General features: G+C 42.4%; 1 protein-coding gene across 1 annotated transcript in view; it reads left to right on the top strand.

Annotated features, from left to right (window-relative positions):
• Positions 1 to 24,655, top strand: part of LOC143297367 (uncharacterized) — a 115,073-nt gene that overhangs the window by 17,975 nt on the left and 72,443 nt on the right. Inside the window, exons 9-20 of the mRNA XM_076609676.1 lie at positions 1,168 to 1,336; positions 2,298 to 2,409; positions 6,488 to 6,566; positions 9,262 to 9,503; positions 11,774 to 11,906; positions 12,963 to 13,100; positions 13,694 to 13,826; positions 15,139 to 15,237; positions 17,584 to 17,642; positions 19,437 to 19,530; positions 21,181 to 21,258; positions 24,332 to 24,448. Of these exons, the coding sequence (XP_076465791.1) occupies positions 1,168 to 1,336; positions 2,298 to 2,409; positions 6,488 to 6,566; positions 9,262 to 9,503; positions 11,774 to 11,906; positions 12,963 to 13,100; positions 13,694 to 13,826; positions 15,139 to 15,237; positions 17,584 to 17,642; positions 19,437 to 19,530; positions 21,181 to 21,258; positions 24,332 to 24,448 (1,453 nt within the window). The remainder of the gene's footprint in view (positions 1 to 1,167; positions 1,337 to 2,297; positions 2,410 to 6,487; positions 6,567 to 9,261; positions 9,504 to 11,773; positions 11,907 to 12,962; positions 13,101 to 13,693; positions 13,827 to 15,138; positions 15,238 to 17,583; positions 17,643 to 19,436; positions 19,531 to 21,180; positions 21,259 to 24,331; positions 24,449 to 24,655) is intronic.

Here is a 24,655-nt window from a genome sequence, read left to right as displayed (position 1 = left end):
TTCTTATTTGAAAATGGAGTTTCTTAGTGTTTCTTAAGACACATCTTATGATATTCTACTGTGTGATGAATTAAGCTGCTGTGTTATACTTTCGTGTTGTTGTTGTTTTTTTTAGCTGAATAAGTTGTACTTTTTTGACTTTTTGGTTGGGCCAATGTCATGTGGATGTGTGTGTTGGACTTGGCTGTGTGTAGGGGGAGTGTGTTGGGGGAGTGACAACCCTTTGGATGCTCATGCCATTTCCAACCAGATCAGCCAAGATATATCGTGTGAAGACTTTGTTTCTTCCATATCACTCTGATGAGTATCAGTGTCAGTATCAGTAGCTCAAGGAGGCGTCGCTGCGTTCAGACAAATCCTTATGCACTACACCACGTCAGCCAAGCAGATGCCTGACCAGCAGCGTAACCCAATGCACTCAGTCAGGCCTTGAGAAAAGAGAAAAATGATAATGATGAAAAATAAATAAAAATATAAATAATTTTTTAAAAAATTATAATAATAATAATAACAAAAATAGTACTCTGATGAGTACTAAAGGATATAAAAACCGTATGAATGCGTTGTTTGTGAGAGCCAACCCCACTTTTGTGTAAAGTATTTTTTGTTGTTGTTGTTGTTGAAGAATCGGAATGAAACAGTCAAACAAAGCATTCAAAAACGTGAAAACACCGTTACACCCTTAATTGCTGAAGCTTGGTGACAGGAGAATTCAGTGTGGCATGAGCCTACAGTGGATGACTGCTCACTGTGTTCTTTTAAGCCGTGTGATTGACTTTGCCGAACAAAAGCACTGCAGTCCCTAATGAAAAGCGGTGGCTGACAACCTGACAGGTAAGGTGGGTGTTATCCCAGCGAAATGACAGCTCTTCACTCGATGAGCATACTCCTCGGGAAGAGTCCAGGGGTTTAGAATATTATCCAAATGAACGATACATGTGTGTGTCTGTGTCTGTGTGTCTCTGTGTGTGTGTGTGTTATTGTGTGTGTGTGCTTGTGTGTCTGTGTGTGTGTGTATGTGTCTGTTTGTGTGTTTGTATGTATGTGTGCATGTGTATGTGTGTGTGTCTCAATGCATGTGTGCGTTTGTGTGTGTCTGTGTGTGTGTGTGTGTGTGTCTGTGTCTGTGTGTGTGAGGAAAGCTTCAGCCCTGTTGCCTGTGTGTAGATCACTACGCCATGTGACCTTTGCTGTGAGTTCACCGTGAAGAAGGCACTGGACAGGACTGCGTGCTATCACCTGGACTATTACGCTCTTCTGGCTAGCGAAGACCAGAAGTACACATGTCGTGTGCACAAACAGCAAAACGTCAAAATCCCTTACAAGATTGGCATCCGTGAGTTTGTGCTGAACAATTGTGTGGTGGTGTGTGTGTGGTTGGGGTGCCTAAGTGTGAGTTTGTATGTGTGTGTGTGTGTGTGTGTGTGTGTGTGTGTGTATTAGTAACAGTAGTAGTGTCATCACCATCATCATCATGATTATTATTAGCATTATAATGATTATTTTCATTAGTATTGTGACATAGTGAACAAAGTGTTAAGGTACAAAGTCATATAATGCGCATGTGCGAGAATTTGATAGAGCGAGGTTGTGGGAGAAGGAGTCAGTCAAGCCAGAACAACGAAAGCCAAAGGACGAATAAAGAGAGCAACACAGCTGCACGTCTGTGTTTGTTATTTGTCAGGGTTTAATGATATAGGCAAACACTTAGCCACTTGCTAGCACTTCATGCCAACATTACATTCTTCCTCTTCTTCTTCCTCTTCTTCTTCTTCTTCTCTTCTTCTTCTTCTTCTTCTTCTCAGCTACACGTCTGTGTGTGTTACTTGTCAGGGTGAGATGACATAGGCCAATTCCACTTAACCACTCGCTAGCACTACACGCCAACATAACATTCTTCCTCTTCCTCTTCTCTTCCTCTTCTTCTTCCTCTTCCTCTTCTTCTTCTTCTCTTCTTCTTCTTCTTCTTCTTCTTCTTCTTCTCAGCTACACGTCTGTGTGTGTTATTTGTCAGGGTGAGACAACATAGGCCAATTCCACTTAACCACTCGCTAGCACTACACGCCAACATAACATTCTTCTTCTTCTTCTTGTTCTTGGTAATGTTGTTGTTGTTGTTGTTGTTCTTCTTCTTCTTCTAATTACTGTTATTGTCATCCTTATTATGATGATGATGATTATTATTAACATTGTTATCATTCATTCATTCTTCATCTTATTAGTATCAATATTGTTATTTTTGTTGTTGTTGTTAGGAATTTTTCACCAATTACATCAGGGCTGACTGTTTTCTGCAGGGTTCCTGAGCATCGTGCCGTTCCACAACTTCTCCTGGCTGCGTGCGGCCGACAGCTGGAGACGTCAGCTGTGGGAGCAGACCCACTACCGACCTCCTGACCCGGACCTTCCGTAGGTTCTTTGGTCCCCTGACGACGGGCGCAATAGCCGAGTGGTTAAAGCGTTGGACTGTCAATCTGAGGGTCCCGGGTTCGAATCTCGGTGACGGCGCCTGGTGGGTAAAGGGTGGAGATTTTTACGATCTCCCAGGTCAACATATGTGCAGACCTGCTAGTGCCTGAACCCCCTTCGTGTGTATATGCAAGCAGAAGATCAAATACGCACGTTAAAGATCCTGTAATCCATGTCAGCCTTCGGTGGGTTATGGAAACAAGAACATACCCAGCATGGACACCCCCGAAAACAGAGTATGGCTGCCTACATGGCGGGGTAAAAACGGTCATACACGTAAAAGCCCACTCGTGTGCATACGAGTGAACGCAGAAGAAGAAGAAGGTCCCCTGTCGGTTAGCTTTTCGACTTCAGGTCCAGTGTTCACCAGTGATCAGGGTTAAGACATTCATATGCCAGTACAGAGTGCGTGGGGGTCTGGGTTCGAGTCCTGCTTTCACCCTTTCTCCTTAGTTTTGACTGGAAAATCGAACTGAGCGTCTGGTCATTTAGATGAGATGATAAACCCTGGTCCTGAGTGCAGCACTCTCTTGGCATGCTGCAAAAGAACTGATTGCAATGAGATTGATGCCCTCTGGCAAAATACAAAAATATATATGCACGCACTCAAGGCCTGACTACAGGCATTGGGATATGCTGCTGGTCAGGCATCTGCCTAGCAGATGTGGTGTAGCGTATATGGATTCACCAGTATGTAGTGATGCCTCCTTGAGAAAATGAAACTGAAAGTGTTGTGTTCTTTGGAAAAGGCACTTTACTCTTGATTTTCCTCACTCCACCCAGGTGTGAATGGGTTCCTGACTTTGGTCGGGGGTGGGGGTTGGGGTGGGGGGGTGGGGGGGTTAAAACTGGCAGGAGAGGACTGGGCCCCACCTTCCTGTGCTGTGCCTGCATGGTTGAAAAAGCCGTGTATGATAATCATGTCTAAGACCATCAGGACAGCAGAGGTGGCAACTGTTGTCCCGACCATCTGGGCTAGAGTTCAATTGAAGCGGAGAGTGTCTTGCTCAAGTCATATCCTCACTCTCTCGGTCAAGAGGGCTGAAGGACAGTTCGTGTTGAAATGGTTCCCAAAGGTCAACTGGCCCCATAGGCTGCAGCTCTAAGAGCCAGCGCAATGTTGCCTCCAGGTTTGACTGTCATAGTCTTCATTAAAGACTAACATTTCCTCCAGGTTTGACAGTCATAGTCCCCTCATTAAAGACTGATGTTGCCTCCAGGTTTGACAGTCATAGTCCTTCATTAACCCCTAGGCTGCCTGCATGACGAGATAACTCGTCATGGCAAGCATGTATGCTTCGCTGCCTGCATGACGAGATAACTCGTCATCGAAATATTCTGACTTTTCCCTGCTTTGCATTCAGTTCGTTGACAAAAATGCTGGTAGCTTTAGCTTGGGGAATCATTCTGGATTCTATTCATAGCTAGAAACACCATCTGCGTCATAAGGCAGTCCTTTATTTGAACGTTTTGGTTGGGTTACTGGCCGCAGTCTTTGCCTGGCTCCTCTCCTCGCTCGCTCAACAAAATGTCGGACTGACTCCGTGCTCAAGACATGCGCTCGTGGCGAACTAAATCAACCAAGATTACTTTCCTTAGCTAATGCTCAGAAAGAATTGGAGCATAAATTCGAAGGAGAAGACAGTGGTGAACATTTATAGGACGATTTGATAGAAAATAAAGGGAGCAATCAAGAGAGTGGCCAAGATACAACTATCAGTGAGTTCAACTCTAGCAGACGAATTTTTAGCAGGGCACCGTATGAGCTATTTTCTTGGCACTCAGCCAACTCGGTCTGATGAAGTGACGGTGTGAGAGGGGTGAAGAGGAGGGGGGTGGAGACTGAGGGGGCGTGGCCTCACATCCATATTATCACTTGCAGAAGTCACAATGCATCTATTTCTTTTTCAGTTTTTTTATATTGTGGTTGTTCTAGTATGATTTTGTGTGTGCAGATATCCATTTGTCCAGAAAATGATATTTTTGTGCAAATTACCAGACTAATGTTTGTAATGAACAAGTTGAAAATGTGACAAAAAACAAAACACTAATTTCAAAACAACAGCATGTCACTTAAAATGCATAAAATGGGAAAACATCATGTGTTTTGTATTCTTTATTCATTTCCCTTTCAGAAAATATATACTTTTATGGGTCTTTCTCCAATAACAAAGAGCACAGAATTTTTTGAAAATTTATACCCGTTTTTTGTGAAAAAACCCTGGCAAATAGATTTCACTTAAATCTTATTTTCCTGGCAGCGAAAGGGTTAAAGACTGATGTTACCCCCAGGTTTGAGAGTCATAGTCCTTCATTAAGGACTAATGTTGCCTTCAGGTTTGACAGTCATAGTCCTTCATTTAAAACTAATGTTGCCTCCAGGTTTGACAGTCATAGTCCTTCATTAAAGACTAACATTACCTTCAGGTTTGACAGTCATAGTCCTTCATTAAAGACTAATGTTGCCTCCAGGTTTGACAGTCATAGTCCTGCATTAAAGACATTACCTCCAGGTTTGACAGTCATAGTCCTTCATTAAAGACTAATGTTGCCTCCAGGTTTGACAGTCATAGTCCATTAAAGACTGATGTTGCCCCCAGGTTTGACAGTCAGTCTTTCATTAAAGACTAATGTTGCCTTCAGGTTTGACAGTCATAGTCCTTCATTTAAGACTAATTTTGCCTCCAGGTTTGACAGTCATAGTCCTTCATTAAAGACTAATGTTACCTCCAGGTTTGACAGTCATAGTCCTTCATGAAAGACTAATTTTACCTCCAGGTTTGACAGTCATAGTCCTTCATGAAAGACTAACATTACCTCCAGGTTTGACAGTCATAGTCCTTCATTAGACTAACGTTACCTCCAGGTTTGACAGTCATAGTCCTTCATGAAAGACTAACATTACCTCCAGGTATGACAGTCATAGTCCTTCATTTAAGACTGATGTTACCTCCAGGTTTGACAGTCATAGTCCTTCATTAATGACTAATGTTGCCTTCAGGTTTGACAATCATAGTCCTTCATGAAAGACTAACATTACCTCCAGGTTTGACAGTCATAGTCCTTCATTAAAGACTGATGTTACCTCCAGGTTTGACAGTCATAGTCCTTCATTAATGACTAACATTACCTCCAGGTTTGACAGTCATAGTCCTTCATTAAAGACTGATGTTACCTCCAGGTTTGACAGTCATAGTCCTTCATTAATGACTAATGTTGCCTTCAGGTTTGACAATCATAGTCCTTCATTAAAGACTGATGTTACCTTCAGGTTTGACAGTCATAGTCCTTCATTAATGACTAATGTTGCCTCCAGGTTTGACAGTCATAGTCCTTCATTAATGACTAATGTTGCCTTTAGGCTTGACAATCATAGTCCTTCATTAAAGAATAATGTTGCCTCCAGGTTTGACAGTCATAGTCCTTCATTAATTACTAAGCTGTAAGCGAATTCTTATTGCAGGGGATAAACCATTGATCACATAGCTGTCACTTTTGGTGTTTTGCCCGACTGTAAGCTTTTATCCATCCATGGCCAGCTGAGCATTAAGCCCAGTTCTGAATGTAAGGTACAGAGAGTGATGGCCAATAGTGAGTCTGTTCTGTGCCACTTTCTTTTTATGTGCATTTGGGGTTTTTTTGGAGTTGGGGGGGGTGGGGGGTGGTATATGCACAAGTAGTTACGAAGACAAGCGTGTAAGCTTTTGTGTACGGTGGCTGGGAGGAATGTGTTGGGAGTTAGGGGTGGGTGCTTGCGTGTGTGTGTGTGTGTGTGTATGTGTGTGTGTGTGTCACACAGAGAAATATGTTGTGACAAAAGAGTAAGCCCATACAGTACAGAATTACTGGCCAGGTTCTTTTACACTGCACTCCATCAACTCCACAATGAAAGTGACCTTCGAAACCACAGCCCCTGAATTAAACAATCAAACAAACAAAAAAGCTCTTAAGTTTTTTTCTAAATTAATATTAGTGTTGGATTTGTGCAAACGGTTAAACGGTGTGACGGGGTTTGCAGGTGCCACCTGTGTGAGGAGGGGAGGGAATTCCTGTGTCAGCACTGCCACATCTGCAATCACTGCGTTCACAAGCTGGCGGTAGGTGGTGGTTTTTCTTGGATGTGTGCTGTTAGTGTGTTTGTGTGTATGAGGGGAACTTACAAACGTGTAATATACGTGTGTGTATGAGTGCGCATGATTGAAAGCCTGAGTGAACGACACAGGAAACAGATGCTGAGTGCAGCCTGTTGTGCAAATGACTCTGTGCTTGTAAAGCGCTGAGAGTTTGGTCTCTGATCCTAGACAGGCACTATATCAGTGTCAGTGATAACAATAATCATAACTGGACATTTATCAGTGCTTTCCTCATTGCACAAAGCACTTTACAATCCCCACACATATGCATATGAAGCACACTCGGTCATCAACGCACAATCATACACAATAAACATATATATGCGCATACAAACTATTACATACAATACAAATGTACATACAAACATACATACATACATGCATGCATACATATATACATACATGCATGTATGATATTTGTTTGATGTTTGTGCAGTTGGTTTTTATGTATGTTTTTTTTTGTGTGTGTGTTGAGGCTGTAGTTGTGTGTTTATGTGTGTGTGTGTGTGAGAGAGAGAGAGTTCACGCTTGTACGGTTGAAAACAGTCTGGTGATGTATTCATTGCAAAAGTTTGAGAATTGTATCAAGGTGTGTTGTTTTTTCTTAGAGAAATTTCAACAGTTCGCTACTATTATTGTCAAAGGATATACTTGTACGTGTTAACTTCAGAGCACTGGTACCACTTTGTGAAGCAGCATTTGTTGCTTTCTGGCAAAAAATCTGAACAATTTATTGTATTATTGTTATTATTTAGACGTGTTAGTGGTTGTATTGCTATTACTAGTCTTCTTATTATCATTATCATGATTATGATTATCAAAGATATTTCTTATGTGCATTAACTATAGAGCCGTACATGTTTTTTTCAAACTGCGTCATTGTTTTCATTACAGAAATATGAACACTTTATCATTATTAAAAATGTTTCTTATGAGCAATAACTATTGAGCGCAACATGCTTTGTGCCTACATTGTTGATATCATTAAAGAAGTGTGAGAAAATTGTCAAAAAGCATTGTTGTTTTCTTGCAGAAATACAAACAGTTCCCCGTTAGTAGTATTCTTAATGATATTTCCTGCAAACGCTAACTGTAGAGCGCTACATGCTTTGTCAAGTGGCATTGCTGTTTTATTTGCAGAAATACGAGAAGTTTGTCACTGGGCATTTGTTGTTAAGGAGGTGTTGTGTCTAGTCCGTTAGGCACTGGACTTCTGATCCAGCGTTCACCAGTGTTCAGGGTTCAAGGCCCTGTTTCGGCATGGTGTTGTGTCCTTGGGAAAGACACTGTACTTTTGATTTTCCTCACTACACCCAGGTGTGAATAGGTACCTGTCTTAGGCTGGGGAAGGCTTCTTCTTCTTCTTCTTCTTCTTCTGCATTTGTGGGCTGCAACTCCCACGTTCACTTGTATTTACACGAGCGGGCTTTTACATGTATGACCGTTTTTACACGGCCATGTAGGCAGCCATACTCCGTTTTCGGGGGTGTGCATGCTGGGTATGTTCTTGTTTCCATAACCCACCGAACGCTGACATGGGTTACAGGATCTTTAACGTGTGTATTTCATCTTCTGCTTGCCGTATGCACACGAAGGAAGTTCAGGGACTAGCAAGTCTGTGCATATGTTGACTAGGGAGTTCAGAAAAATCTCCACCCTTCACCCACCAGGCCCCGTTACCGTGATTGGAACCCAGGACCCTCGGATTGAAAGTCCAATGCTTTAACCATTCAGCTATTGCACCCGTCAGGGAAGGTTTGAATGGCAGAAGGAGAGGATTTGGCCCCGCCTTCCCATGCTGAGCTATATTTGTATTTGTATTTCTTTTTATCACAACAGATTTCTCTGTGTGAAATTCGGGCAGCTCTCCCCAGTGAGAGAGCATCGCTCTACTACAGCGCCACCCATTTTTTTGTTTTTTTTCCTGCATGCACTTTTTTATTTGCTTTTCCTATCGAAGTGGATTTTTCTCCAGAATTTTGCCAGGAACAACCCTTTCATTGCCGTGGGTTCTTTTACATGCGCTAAGTGCATGCTGCACACGGGACCTTGGTTTATCATCTCATCCAAATGACTCGCGTCCAGACCACCACAGTGTCCAGTGGAGGGGGAGAAAATGTTGGCGGCTGAGCGCTCAGATTCTCTCGCTTCCTAGGCAGACGCGTTACCTCTAGCCAGTCACTCCACATCATAGACATGGCGGATATGAATTCACTGCCCTGGTGACTGTTAAAAGCTAAGGGACCTTTAACCAATCACCTAACTTTTTTTTTTGTCTTGCATTTGAGTAACAGTTTTGTCTAATTTGCTGTTGAACGAGAGATGTACAATTCTTCCCAGTGTTGTGTGTGTGTGGTGGGGGTGGGGTTGGTGTGTGTGTGTGTGTGTGTGTTGTTTATGATGTGAGAATGGTGATTGTTTCTTTGTGGATGATTCTTTTTCTTTGGTGATCTTTATGCTTCTCTTTTGTAACAGGTAGTTTGTGAAGTGCCATGAGGGATCATTTGTTATTTTGAATCATTCTCAATTGTTGTTGTTTATTTCTCACTAGATGTAATTTGTTAATGCGCCGTGAGCTTCCCTGTTAGGGAATGGTGCTATAGAAGAGCTTTTCAGTAGTAGTAGTAGTAATAGTATCAGTTGTTGTTTTTCATTGCAGAAATATGAGAAGTTTGTCAAGCCGGGGTTTGTTCGCCCCGCCCTGGTGGCGGAGACCAGGTCAAAGGTCAAAGAGGAGAGTGAGGATGTGGGGGAGCCGGCCAAAGTCCGTTTCCGCGGTCCGCTGCTCTTCCTGAAGAAGGATCAGGAGGTGTTCCTGTCGGAGCCCTTGACCCCAGTCTACTTCAGTTGCCTGAGTCTGATCGTGTTCCGCGGCTATGACTATTTTGTGCAGGGACACCTGTGAGTGGTTTGTTTGTGTTCGTTTGTTTGTGTTTAAAGTCATCCTGGGGCTATGACTACTTTTGTGCAGGGACACCTGTGTTTGATTTGTGTGTTCGTGTGTGTATGTGTGTGTGTGTGTGTGTGTGCTTTGTGCCTTTTCCCTGTGATTATTCATGTATCTGCTATTTGTAGTATTGTATTGGTGGATACAGATTTTGTTTTCCTCTTCTACGTCCTCATGTGCTCTTGTGTGGTATGATGCACTGTTATATATGCACTGTTTCATGTGAGGCGCTTAGAGCCCATCTATGGGGAGTTTGCACCATAATAAGTATGATATATAATGATGATTATCATTAAAGTCATTCTGGGGTCATGAATATTTATTCAGAGACTTCTTTTAGTGATTTGTGTGTTTGTTTGTTTGAAGTCGTTCTGGGGCTGTGACTATTTTGTACAGGGACTCCTATGAGTTACGTGTGTGGTCGTTCCTTCATTTGTTTGTTTAAAGTCATTCCGGGGCTATGACTTTTTTGTGCAGGGACTTCTGTGAGTTAATTGTGTTTGTTCATTCATATGTTTGTTTGTTGGGAAGACTGTGCCCTTAGTGTGAGCTGACAGGAAAAGTTCAGATAGTGCTGATGTCAGGTCATTGGTGGGAAGACGCTGTCCTTAGTCATTCCGGGGCTGTGAGTTTTTTGTGCAGAGACTTCTGTGAGTTAATTGTTCATTCGTTCGTTCATTTGTTAGTTTGTTTAAAGTCGTTCCGGGGCTATGACTGGGACTTCTGTGAGTTAATTGTGTGTTCGTTCGTTCGTTTGTTCGTTTGTTTAAAGTCATTCTGTGGCTTTGACAATTTTGTGCAGGGTCGCCTGTGAGTTAAATGTGTGTTCATGTGTTTGTTGATTTGCCCATTCATCTAAAGTCTTTTCGCTGTAAGTGATACTTGATGGGGAGGATTGAGGGGGATGGGGGTGGAATGCTGGGGAGAGAAAAAAAAAGTACTTTTCACATATGTGAGTAAACGTGTGGTACTGTGTGTGTGTGTGTGCATGTGTGCAAGTGTGTGTGCATGCATGCGTGTGTGTGTGTGTGTTTGAGAAAATGTCAAGTTATGAAGTCTGATATTGGATAATGAAAATAACTGGATGAAGTTTACTTTCAAAGAAAAGTGTGTGTGTGTATATATGTTGAAGTATTCTCTATGAGTTTGTGCACACATGTGTGTATTGAAGTATTGTGTGCCTCTGTGTGTGTGTGTGTGTGTGTGTGTGTGTGTGTGTGTGTTGAAAAAAAAAAAAAAAAACCAAAGAAGAAAAAGAGAGGGTGGAAGACAACATATACGTTCACAGGCATGCTTTGCAATTTGCGTAGAAGAAAAAAAAATCAAATGCACTCTCTGGGCTAGAACTTGACAGTGTCTTGCCCAAGTTATACCCACAGAGGGCTTTAAGACAGTTGGTGTAGGGATGGTCCCCAAAGGACAACCCACCCGCAAGGCTGCTGTACTAAGAGCCAGTGCCATGTTCCCTCCTAGTTTGAGAGTCATAGCTCTGAACAAAAGACTAGGCTGTAAATGATTTACCATTGCAGTGGAGAAAAAAAATTGATTGTACAGCTCTCACTTTGCTGCTGGTACAACTGTAAGTTTATATCCACACTCTCTTGACCAAGAGGGCTTTAATCTGCGATGTCAGCTGAGCGTTCAGCCTAGTATGCTGTACCATACAATACAGTAGCAGGCATGCCTACTGTTACTGAGGGCCCATATTTGTCCCAGAAAATTGATGAATGGACAGGGTGTTCCAGAAATATGGATATTTGATGCTTGTCCTGGAAAATAAAAAAAAGTCCGTGTGACATCCCCCCCCCCCCCCCCCCAGGTATCTAGTAGGTACAAGTGTACACTTAGATGGCATTCCGACCATTGTGGAAGACACTTTATAAAGACTTACAGAAATGCTGCCAAATATTACCTGAGCCACTTCGTGAAAATCCGGAATTGTCCAAACAGTACCGAAGCTGTTTTGTGAAAGTCTGCTCGATTTCAGTCACTGGCGAAGTAACTTGGGCAAGACCAGCGCACATGTGGGTAATCACCAACTGTGTATGTTTGTTGAGATGTTCCTGAAAATAATATCCTGTCCCTAATTTTAATGTGAGTCGTTCCTTAAAAGCAAATTTGGGGGTAGGCATGCAAATACCCTTTCCCTAATTCTAATGTGTGCTGTTTATGAAAAGAAAATTTGGGGGAAGGCATGCCTACAGTAGAATCCTTTGTTGTGCAGTGTGGACGGGAAGATGGTCAAGTTCAAAGGGTTGTCAGGATGCTTCTTTGATGAAGAGAACATAGAGCATGGTGATTCCGACTACAAATGCCGAGAAGGGTCCCTGCTCGAGGTCAAGCTTCGATTCTCAAAGGTAAGTCAGATTTCAGATTCAAGGCGGTGTCAAAGCGTGCAGGCTGAGCCATATGCACTACATCACATTTGCTTTAAAAGATTTGAAAAAGGAGCGGATACCTTAGCTGTGGGTAAATCCAAGGAAGTGGGCCTGAGAGCCAAATGTAGGTTTGTGTAACATAAAATGGAATAGAATATATAAACAAAATAAGCAAACATAAGGAGCGTGCTGAAATTTAATAAGATAAAGGGACTTTGAATGCAAATGATTCAAATAAGGATAGTGATTATTTGGATAAACCAATCTGTGGCCATTCTTCAGTTCAGCGTCTCTTCACTGAGATTTGATATGTGGCGAGGAAAACAAGTGCAAAGATCTTGTGTGTGCATGTTTACACATTTCTGTGTGTGCATGTAATAATGATGATAATAATGTACATTTATATAGCGCCCTTTCTCTCTAAGAGCTCAGGGTGCTTTACATGAAAGAAAAATATTACAGGTTACATAAATCATTCATGACCACTCTTTCTCAAAACCCATCCCCCTACTTACCCCCACCCCCCACCCCCATCCAGCCCCTTCCCCCCTCCACCCTCACCCTACACACACACTCTTCCTTTCCCACTCTTCATGCATCCAGAGTGAGCTGACATGGGTGGTGTTGAAGAACAAGGAAGCTGAGTGTGCTTATTGACAGGTTTTAAAATGTGTGTGTGTGTGTGTTTGAATGTGTGTGCGCACATTTGTGTGTCTGGGGGATGGGGGGGTGTCTGTGTGTGTGTGTGTTTGAATGTGCGTAAACGCGTGCTCGTGTGTGTGTTGGGGGGGTGGGGGTGGGGGGGTGGGGTCTGTGTGTGTGAGTGTATGCGTGTTTGTGTTTGAATTTGTATGTGTTCATGTGTGTGTTTGTGTGTGTGTGCATGTGTTTGTGTGTGCATCTATGTGTATGCGTGCATGTGTTTGTGATTATGCTTGGAGAGTGTACTGCACACACACGCGCACACACACACACACACACACACACACACACACACACACACACACACAGAGGGATGTCTGTATTGATGTGCAGACACCTGGGAAGAGCATTCTGAGCTTCCATCTGGACCGGCTGATGATCAAGGAACACGAGGTGGAGGGCTGGGAGGTCAGACTCAGCATCAAGAAGAAGGTGGCCGGGGCCTGCCTCATCCATGCTGCAGGGGTCAAGGTCAGTCGCCATTCTCTTCTTCTTCTTCTTCTTCGTTCATGGGCTGCAGCTTCCAAGTTCACTCGTATGTACATGAGTGGGCTCATAAGAGTATGACGATCGGTGTTGACGATCTTCAGCAGTCCATTGCTAATGTATGACTTTTTCAACTCCTTGTTAAATAGTCCAGTTGGTTCGCTGTTATAGTTGTTAGTTTTTCATTTGAAATATGTTATATTGTTATGTTTTTTTTATTTTGTTTATTTTTTAAACAAAACTTAAATCAATAATTTTCACACACACACACACACACACACACACACACACACACACACACACACTTTCACTTACTCGTATGCGTACACAGTAATTCCCCCCCCTCCCCCTCCCACTCCTCCCACTCGATTTTTTTCCTTCCCTCGTCTAATATCACTTACAGTGAAAAGACGTTAAACTAAAGAACGAACGAACACACACACACGCACACACATGCACGCACACACACACACACCCACGCATGCACACGCGCGCACGCACACACACACACACACACACACACACACACACACACAGAGGCAGTGGTAAAGAAGTGGTGGTGTGCATGTTGCTTTCAGACGGGCTGGCAGTTGCACGGCCACAGTGCCCCTGAGATGGGCAGTGTGGTGGAGTACCTGTCGACCTCTGACCCCGCCAAGGTCACAAAGGCCATGTTTACCTCCCCTGAGAAGGACGAGAAATATGTGGCCTGTGAGTCTGACGCTGTGTGTGTTATGTGTCTCCTTGTCTTTAGTCCGCATCTGGGTTGTGTTTTTAGTGGGGGGTTTTGGGTTTTTTTTTCCTGTATGCAACTTAAATGTTTCTGTATCTCTCTGTCTCTGTCTGTCTGTTTCTCCCCGTCTGTCTCCCCCCCCTCAACCCCTTCTGTCTTTTTATTTTTCTTTCTCTCTCTGTCTCAGCCTCTGCCTCTGTCTCTGTCTCTCTCTCTCTCTGTCTGTCTCACTTTTGGGGACCGGATAAAAGAAACAAAAGCACACGAGTGCTTATGTATTATCCTCAGAAATTTTGTCTTGCATTAATTTGCTTTTAATACACCCTCCCCTCCCACCACCACCTCTCTATCTCTCTCTTCCTTTCTTTCTTTTTCTCCCTCCCCTCCACCAACATTAACATCCAAGTCTTCATTTTGACAAACTTACCTTTTCAAGGACGAGTGTGAACTATGTTTTCTACTTTTTATATATTAAACATGTCTTCTTTTTTTTGTTTTGTTTTTTTCCTCTATTTTTTATAATTTCTTCTTTCTGTCTTCTTTGCCTCTCTCATGGTAGGCAAGGGCAGCAATTTAGAAATAAGAAAATTTTTTTTTAAAGTAAATGAAGAGGCAGAAGAAGGAAATCTTCATAGGCTTTCCCTGGTGGGAGGTTTTTCTCATTCTTGATGCATACAGAAGAAAGCTTCCTCACTCCAAACCCATAGCTTTTGTTTGTTTGTTTGTTTGTTTAACTTACTTGCATATTCCAAAGGTATCACACACCACAAAATTCCGATTCTGTGCAATGGAAGCTTTCTTTCCCAACACAGGCTTATGTTTGCGGTTCACGTATAAGTAGGAGGAACGTGAAAAACATGTTTTAATTTTATAAAATGAAATAAAAATAATTAAAAAAATATATAAAAACCCAACTTTGACGCCCAGAGCATTGTTTGGAGTGCAGGATTCAGTGAGTTAACTCTCTGTTGATAAAGACTTTGGTCATTTTTTGCAGGGATCAATGAGTTAACCCTATGTTAATAAAGACTTTGGTCATTTTTTGCAGGGATCAATGAGTTAACCCTCTGTTGATAAAGATTTTGGTCATTTTTTGCAGGGATCATTGAGTTAACCCTATGTTGATAAAGACTTTGGTCATTTTTTGCAGGGATCAATGAGTTAACCCTATGTTGATAAAGACTTTGGTCATTTTTTGCAGGGATCAATGAGTTAACCCTATGTTGATAAAGACTTTGGTCATTTATTTTGTTTTGTTTTTCTTTTCTCTGTGTGTTTCGGTGTGCGCAGTGACAGCGACCGGGGGACAGATAGAGTCGGGGAGGGACGTGCTGATCAGACCTGTGGGCTACGCCAAGCTGAAGGGGCTGCAGCTACAGGAGGACATAGGTCTGTAGTTCATCAGCAGTATGTCTGTAGCTGTTCTGTAGTAGGTCTGTAGTACTTGTAGGGCTGACGTAGGTCTGTAGCATGTCTGATGTAGATGTGTAGTAGGTCTGTAGTACTAGCAGGTCTGACGTACATCTGTAGTAGGTCTAACATACATCTGTAGTAGGTCTGACATAGATCTGTAGAAGGTTTTACGGTGGTCTGTAGTAGGTCTGATGTAGGTCTGTAGTAGGTCTGACATAGGTCTGTAGTAGGTATGACGTAGATGAGTAGTAGGTTTGTAGTACAAGTAGGTCTGACATAGATCTATAGTAGGCCTGACATAGATCTGTAGAAGGTCTGAAGTAGGTCTGTAGTAGGTCTGAAGTTGGTCTGTATTAGGTCTTGTGTTGGTCTGACATAGATCTGTAGAGGGTCTGATGTAGGTCTGTATTAGTTCTGACGTAGGTCTGATGTATGTCTGTAGTAGGTCTTGTGTTGGTCTGACGTTGGTCTGTAGTAGGTCTGACATTGGTCTGATGTAGGTCTGACGTTGGTCTGTAGTAGGTCTGACGTTGGTCTGTAGTAGGTCTGACATAGGTCTGTAGTAGGTCTGACGTTGGTCTGCAGTAGGTCTGATGTTGGTCTGTAGAAGGTCTGATATAGGTCTCACATAGGTCTGCAGTAGGTCTGATGTTGGTCTGTAGAAGGTCTGATGTAGGTGTGTAGTAGGTCTGTAGCTGGTCTGACATTGGTCTGTAGTAGGTTTGGTCTGTAGTAGGTTTGTAGTTGGTCTGATGTAGGTCAGTTGTAAGTCTGTAGTGGGTCTGATGGGTGCAGTGGTCAAATGGTTACATCATTGGGTTCTTGCCTGAGTCTCCTGAGTTTGATCCCCGTCATGCCTGGTGGGTAAAGGGTGGAGATTTTTCCGACCTCCCATGTCAGCATATGTGTGTAGACCTAAACCCCCACCCCCACCATCCCAGCATGCACACCCCTGAAAATGGAGTATGGCTGCCTATAATGTGGAGTGATGGCCTAGAGGTAACGCGTCCGCCTAGGAAGTGAGAGAATTTGAGCGCGCTGGTTCGAATCACGGCTCAGCCGCCGATATTTTCTCCCCTTTCCACTAGACATTGAGTGGTGGTCTGGACGCTAGTCATTTGGATAAGACGATAAACCGAGGTCCTGTGTGCAGCATGCGCTTAGTACATGTAAAAGAACCCACGGCAACAAAAGGGTTGTTCCTGGCAAAATTCTGGAGAAAAATCCGCTTCAATAGGAAAAACAGATAAAACTGCACGCAGGAAAAAAAAATTAAAAAAAAATGGTTGGCGCTGTAGTATTGCGACGTGCTGTCCCTGGGGAGAGCAGCCCGAATTTCACACAGAGAAGTCTGTTGTGATAAAAAAAACAAAAACAAATACAAATATATGGCAGGGTGTAAACAGTCAAACACGTAAAAGACCTCTGGTACATGGGAGTGAGTGTGTGGGGGTAGCCGCCCAGGAAGGCAGAAGGCAGATGAAGAAGGATCTCTTTTTTGACTCACTTGTGTAAACAAAGTGAGTCTGTGTTTTAACGCGGTGTTCGGTTGTCTGTGTGTGTCTGTGTGTCCGTGGTAAACTTTAACATTGACATTTTCTCTGCAAATATTTTGTCAGTTGACACCAAATTTGGCATAAAAATAGGAAAAATTCAGTTCTTTCCAGTCATCTTGTTAAAAACAATATTGCACCTCTGGGATGGGCACAAAAAAAAAAAAAAAGAAGCCTAATTATATGCAAACTGCATTTACTGTTATATTTATATTTTTTGTATTCTCTAAACTTGGCACTTTGACCTCTTATTCTGACACAACAACAAGAGGAGTCATTATTATCATTTTTTGTTCAAACAGGAACTTCTTTTGCTAAGCATGGAATTTTTATTTATTTTGCAAACGTTTTGGTGCAGATAGTAAAAAAGGGAAATTACTCTGTAATTAATGCTAGGGGACTTGATTTATCACATGTGAGTCTTGAAGGCCTTGCCTTTCTTGTTTTGTTTGTTTGTTAACAATCCAGTCATACAGCAGTGATACCCAGGGTGTAAGTGTGGGGATGAACTGAACCTTCGGTGCTTTAGAAAACTGTCAGAACTGTGTCATTTTGTCTTCCCAAAAGACTTGAGACTGAAAGAATATCAAGAATTTCTATCATGTGACAGGACATTACGCTCTTAGCAAAATCCCCCATCCCCCACCCCACACTCCCTCTCCCTCTCCCTCAGTATTATTGATATGCAGATACTGAGAAATGTTTTTCTTATTGTTGTCGTTTCTTTTATTTTTCCTTTTTTTTCTTTTTTTTTTTCTTTTTTATTCAGATCTGAAACCACCCCCAGGAACTGTGAAGTTCCCGTTGTATCTGTGGAAGTTTTCCCAGGTAAGCTGGTCTGTAGCCATGTTTTCTGTGTGTGTGTGTCTGTGCGTGTGTGTGTGTGTGTGTGTGTGTGTGTGTGTGTGTTTGCCCCATTTGAATCAAAGGTTGTATTTTCTCTTACTGAAACATCATCATCATCATCAGTAACAGTTTCATTTCGCATATTTCGGTTCTATCACTGTTGAAAAATGTCACCATTATCAGTTTCAGTAACTGCAGTGAACTTCAATGACAATTCAAGTTGCAAGGGTATTTCTGTTTGATAGCACATGAAGAAACTGACAACAGAGAAATGAAAAGCCAAAAACACAAAAAAAGAAAAAAATCAGCAATAACAACAGATAAAAATGATGATGATGATAATAATAATGATGATGAAAATAATAAGAAACAATATTAATGATGATGATGATAGATATTTGAATTTAATAATAATAATGGATACTAATATAGCACACTATCTAGAAATCTGCTCTAATTGCTTTACAAAAACGCTTTTGTTTACATAAAACATTACATCAGTGTTACATACACACACCAAAATGTGACTACACACACACACACACACACACACACACACACACACACAATGCATAATACATTTTAACATACATGTGTATCTAACAGCTGCCCTAACACATACGCACACATGGGCAGGCACAGACTTACATAAACACATGCACACACAATTTCAATAACCATCTGACATGAAACAATTCGCATGCATTCACAATACCATGTTTTACTACTACGGCCGCATTCAGAACATGGATATTTAATTCACTTCTCATGTCTTAAAACACCAGTCATAATCAATTGAAATAGTACAGAGAAGAGTGACCAGAGTAGTTAATGTAAAAATTACATGCACTATGAATGCATGCTGACCCACCGTTGGATTTCCATTCATAAAAAGGAAGCCATTTTAGAGAAGACCGTGTTGACGGGCGCCATAGCCGAATGGTTAAAGCGTTGGACTTTCGATCTGAGGGTCCCGGGTTCGAATCACGGTGGCGGCGCCTGGTGGGTAAAGGGTGGAGATTTTTACGATCTCCCAGGTCAACATATTTGCAGACCTGCCAGTGCCTGAACCCCCTTCGTGTGTATACGCAAGCATAAGATCAAATACGCACGTTAAAGATCCTGTAATCCATGTCAGCGTTCGGTGGGTTATGGAAACAAGAACATACCCAGCATGCACGCCCCCGAAAGCGGAGTATGGCTGCCTACATGGCGGGGTAAAAACGGTCATACACGTAAAAAGCCCACTCGCGTATATACGAGTGAACGTGGGAGTTGAAGCCCACGAACGCAGAAGAAGAAGAAGAAGAAGAAGACCGTGTTGACACCTACAAGTTATCTGATAAATTATATGATGCGTCATTCTTTTCATTATCTTTATATGTCAAGACGAGGAACCAAGAGGGGAAGAGTACATATTCACCACTACAGTTACCAGCAAGTTTCAAAGTTACATTAGTAGTAGAGTTGCAAACCCGTGCTTATGTATTAATCATGTGTGTTTATAGGCTTCTGTATGTTTTCGTCAGTTTAACGTCTGTTCACTATAAGTGTTTTTAGACGGAAAGGAGTAAAGTAGTGTATAAAGGAAAGGGAATGCATGTGAATATTAGTGTAAAAAAAAAAAGAAAAAAGTTCATGTTATGTATCAGAGGAAAAGTATATTATAAGAAAAAGTCTAAATAGGTTGTGGTGTGTATTGAATGAGTTGTCATGGGAAGGAGAATATGTATATATATGTGTGTGTGTGTGTGTGTGTGTGTGTGTGTGTGACAGCACCAGGTGTATGACTGCCTTGAGGACCTGATCAAAAGCATCCGGGACCCAGCTGACCTCATTGCCAGCTGCCGACACTTCAGCTCACCTTCCTGTAGGTTGTGGAGAAAGTTTTTTAGAATGTGCCCATGAAACACAGCTTCTTCTTCTTCTTCTTCTGCGTTCGTGGGCTGCAACTCCCACGTTCACTCGTATGTACGCGAGTGAGCTTTTACGTGCGTGACTGTTTTTTACTCTGCCATATAGGCAGCCATACTCCGCTTTCACGGGTGTGCATGTTGGGTATGTTCTTGTTTCCATAACCCACCGAACGCTGACATGGATTACAGGATCTTTAATGTGTGTATTTGGTCTTCTGCTTGTGTGTACACACAGAGGGGGTTCAGGCATTAGGCAGGTCTGCACATATGTTAACCTGGGAGATTGGAAAAATCTCCACCCTTTACCCACTAGGCGCTGTCACTGAGATTCAAATCCAGGACCCTCAGATTGAAAGTCCAGCGCTTTAACCACTCAGCTATTGTGCCCGTCAAACACAACTTGATTTTAACTAAGTTCATAAAACTTGGAAAGGGTGTGTAGCTTTAAGTTGCATCCAAAACGTACATGCCAATATGCTGAAGTTTTAATAGTTCCAAATCATTATTATACACGCCCAGTGTGTGTCTGTGTTTCTTGTTTTGGTGACATTGTTGGACTGAAGTTGTGATTCAGTGAGTATGTATTGTGTAATTATATCCTCCACACCCCAAAAGGGGCAAAAGGATCAAATTTATTTGAATCTTTGTGGGGGGTGTCTAGGGGAGGTAGTTTGTGTGTGTGTGTGAGAGAGAGAGAGAGTGTGGGGGGTGGGGTGTAGGGGGGTATTTTGTGTGCGTGTGTGTGTGTGTGTGTGTGTGTGTGTGGAGGGGGTAGGTGTGTATGTGTGTGTGTGGAGGGGGTTGGGGGGGCAGAGAGGGTGGGTGTGTGGGTGAGTATAGAAGGGGGGGGGGGGTATTTGTATGTGTTTGTGGGGATGGAGAGATGTGTTTGTGCTGATGCAGTGTGTATATGTGTGTGGGTTAGTGTGATATTGAGGGTGTCTGTCTTTTAGTGAATGTGTCACAGGAGTTTTTTTTGTTGTTGATAGTTTAGTGGTTAGTCATTAGTTTAACATCTATTCAATAAAGTGATTTTGGAGAGGAAAAAAAGAATTTGCATGCACTGTGCTTGTACGTATGTGGTTGACAGTGTGCTTGGGCTGTATATGTTTACATATGTGACAGGAAAGAGAAATTCAAAATGAGCAAAATAATTTTGAGGAAGTAACAGAATCAAATTACATGACTATGAAGATAACCGATTAATGAAAACAAATAGTGTCTGATATCAGAATAGTTATAGAAAATTAGGTACTGGACATTTGGATAACCTAAAAAAAAAAAAAAAAATCATAAGCTTAGGATAAAGATTTGAATATTGTTTGTGACTGTGTTATTGGAAAAGTATAAGTATGGAATGAACTCTTTTTGTCTTAACACAAGAAAGAATGTGCATATTTATGTATAATCTGTCAGCACTGGCGCTCAGTATTCCAGGAGAATTTTGCCTGGAGGGCGTTGAATTTCCCTTTTGATCTTCACACACAAGAAAGGAACATTTGTATTTGTTAATTTAATGTCTGCATAGGTTTACAATATTCCTTGTGTGTTTTGTATTGAAAGCATTGATTTTCCACCTTTCCATTGATGGTTTGTGTGCCCAGCAATGTTTGCCAACATGGAGAAAATCAGGCAGAAGACCGAAGAAGCCCTGTTTGCCAACGGCCAAGTGGATTATTCAGGTGAGTTCTTCTTTGTATGAGGGTCACACAGGTACTGTTAAGAGGCTAAAAGGTCCCCATAACATTTTCTTTTGCGCTTAGAGTTGACTTCATCAAGATTTTGCGCCTTATAAATATTATTATTATTAGTAGTAGTATTTTTATGTATTTATTTATTATTTTTTTTTTTTTTTTTTTATTCCTTTTTTTTTTCTCAAGGCCTGACTAAGCGCGTTGGGTTACGCTGCTGGTCAGGCATCTGCTTTGCAGATGTGGTGTAGAGTATATGGATTTCTCCGAACGCAGTGACACCTCCTTGAGCTACTGATACTGATACTGACCACAGTGTCTAGGGCTCAGCACAGGATAGAAGGGCCCAGTCCTCTTCCTCCATCACATTAACTCACTCAGGGTGAAAGGCTCCGATCGGTGCCCTACGGTTTCAGATAAAGAGCCCCGATCGGGGCCTTAAATAGTTTTGAATTTTGGAATGGCGCCTAATTTCCATGATTACGTTTTGAGCTAAGAATATCTTAACTGACCTTTCCACTCTCCACTGCGACTGATAAATGCAGCTTGGGTTGCTGTGTTCACAAGCAGGAGAGTTATTTTCGTGGTGACTGGTTCACGTGAACAGTGCGTGTCAACAGTGGCGTCTGACCCAGTTTTTTTCTCAGTTGCAAGGCAGACAACAGATTTAGACGAAAGGGTCCTATCGTGGCTATATAACATTCTGATTTTAAATGTTTCAAACTCTTTGTGCTTTCCTGGATTCGTTTACAAGTCAATCAGTGTGTGCAATTTTAAAACAAAAAATATGGATACTTCATCTCACTGTATGATGGCATAAGAAGGGAAGAAGTTTTATATTTTGTCCCAAACTAACTTGTTATGCTACCGATCAGTTTGGAAGTTTTCAGTTAATAAATTCTGACATTTTTGTGTGTATTTTTTTGGCGATTTTATTTCATACCCATACATCTGTGGGGAAAGTCAGGGTAATCTGCCTGAGGCAAGGCAAACTGCCCAAGGGTAAGCAATATCCAGTATTCATGAACACACGAGTCTTCCCGCGTGTCTACAAACCCGAAGGCAATTTACCCTTACTACCTGCCAAGGGTGACTGCACACAGAGCAGAGGTGAATATGGCGGATCCTTTTGCAGCATTTTTCTTTCTTTCAGGCGTGCTTTACAGATAGCGCATGTTTTGCAAACTCTCTCGACAATGTTCCGAGCTGTGGTGCAATGAGAAGTGAAACTGAGAGCATGCACAGACGGGAATCATTGGGATTTAAAAAAAAAGATGATAGGTTAGCTGTCGGAGCCAACCACGTGTGTCTTGAATACAAAGATAACTTATTCTTCAAGGTAAACTGTACCCACGGGTCCTAACCATGTCAAAGATAACTTGCCCAAAGGCAAAATGAATTTTGTCTTGAATACGGCTGCTGGGTGGATTGAGGAAAAGTGGAGTAGAGTGCTTTCCCCAGTGACACAACACCATGCAGAAAACAGGGCCTTGAATCCTGATCTCTTGTGAGCACTGGATCAGAAATCCAACACCTAACCGACTCTGCCGTGGTTCCTCCAATAATGCAGGTAAAACATCCACGTGGAGTGTTTTGCGTAGTGGTAATGCATCCACTGAGGAAGCGAGAGAATCTGAGCGCACTGGTTTGAATCCCGCAGTCGCCGGTATTTTCTCCCCCTCCACAAGGACTTGAGTGGTGTTCTGGATGCAGAGTTATTCAGATGAGACGATAAACCGAGGTCCCATGTGAAGCATGCACTTAGCGCACGTAAAAGAACCCCTGGCAACAAAAGGGTTGTCCCTGGCAAAATTCTATGGAAAATTCCACTTGGATAGGAAAACAAATGAAAGTGCAGGCAGAAAAAAAAAAAGAAAAAAAAAAGGGTGGCTCTCCCAGTGTATGCAGTGATGTGCTCTCTTTGGGGAGAGCAGCCCAGATTTCACACAGAGAAATCTGTTGTGACAAAGAGTAATACAATACAATACAATACAGTACAATACACTACACTACACTACAATACAATACAATACAAATCAATACAATACAATACAATGCAGTGTATTCAATACATTGCAGTACTGTTCGAGTATGACAGAAATTTTAAAAAATGGAAGGAAGTATTGTGTATGTGTTGGAAACTTTATTTGCCTGTGGTGAAAACATTGTATGTATTTTTTGGAGACTTTATTTGCCTATGGTGTGACATGTTCTATGTGCTGGAGACTATATTTGTCTGTGGTGTAACGGGCTGCCTACATGTATTGTGGATTTTACTGAACTGTAATGCAGTGCGTTGTCTACAGACCATATTTCTCTGTGATGTAAGGCGTTGTTGACTGTGCATGTGCGTGATAAGGCGTTGTGACTGTGCATGTGTGAGATAAGGCATTGTGACTGTGCATGTGTGTGATAATGCATTGTGACTGTGCATGTGCGTGATAAGGCGTTGTGACTGTGCATGTTTGTGATAAGGCATTGTGACTGTGCATACGTGTGATAAGGCGTTGTGACTGTGCATGTGTGTGATAAGGCGTTGTGACTGTGCATGTGTGTGATAGACACGGTGGTGATGCTGTTCATACTTTATATCTTTGTGACATAAGGCATTGTGACTGTGCATGTGTGAGATAAGGCATTGTGACTGTGCATGTGTGTGATAAGGCGCTGTGCATGTTTGTGATTAGGCATTGTGACTGTGCATGTGTGTGATAAGGCGTTGTGACTGTGCATGTGTGTGATAAGGCGTTGTGACTGTGCATGTGTGTGATAAGGCGCTGTGACTGTGCATGTGTGTGATAATGCATTGTGACTGTGCATGTGTGTGATAGACACTGCGGTGATGCTGTTCATACGTTATATCCTTGTGACATAAGGCGTTGTGACTGTGCATGTTTGTGATAAGGCATTGTGACTGTGCATATGTGTGGTAAGGCGTTATGACTGTGCATGTGTGTGATAAGGCGTTGTGACTGTGCATGTGTGTGATAGACACGGCGGTGATGCTGTTCATACTGTATTTCTCTGTGACATGAGGCATTGTGACTGTGCATGTGTGTGACAGACACAGCGGTGATGCTGCTGCCTCAGCACCTGACAGCAGAGGACCTGAGGACGGGGAACATCCCATCCTACCTGCTGTCCTATGACCTGAAGGCCCACCCCTTGTGCTATGTCCGAGGTGAGTGGCGGGGTAGGGGGTGTGGAGGTGCGGTGGGGTGGAGGGTGGTGGGGGGCAGCAGTGTTTGTTCTTTCTCCTTTTTTTCATTTCTTTCATCACCTGTATCACTCAGTTGTTCTAGTCTGTATGTGTGTGTGTGTGTGTGTGTGTGTGTGTGTATTGTGTGTGTGTGTGTTTGTATGTGTGTATGTGCACCGAGGTTTATGA

The sequence above is a fragment of the Babylonia areolata genome, chromosome 22, assembly GCF_041734735.1.
Source record: "Babylonia areolata isolate BAREFJ2019XMU chromosome 22, ASM4173473v1, whole genome shotgun sequence".
Classification (NCBI taxonomy): Eukaryota; Metazoa; Mollusca; class Gastropoda; order Neogastropoda; family Buccinidae; genus Babylonia; species Babylonia areolata.
Note: the sequence above shows the minus strand (reverse complement) of the source record. Positions and strands in the feature narration are given on the sequence as shown.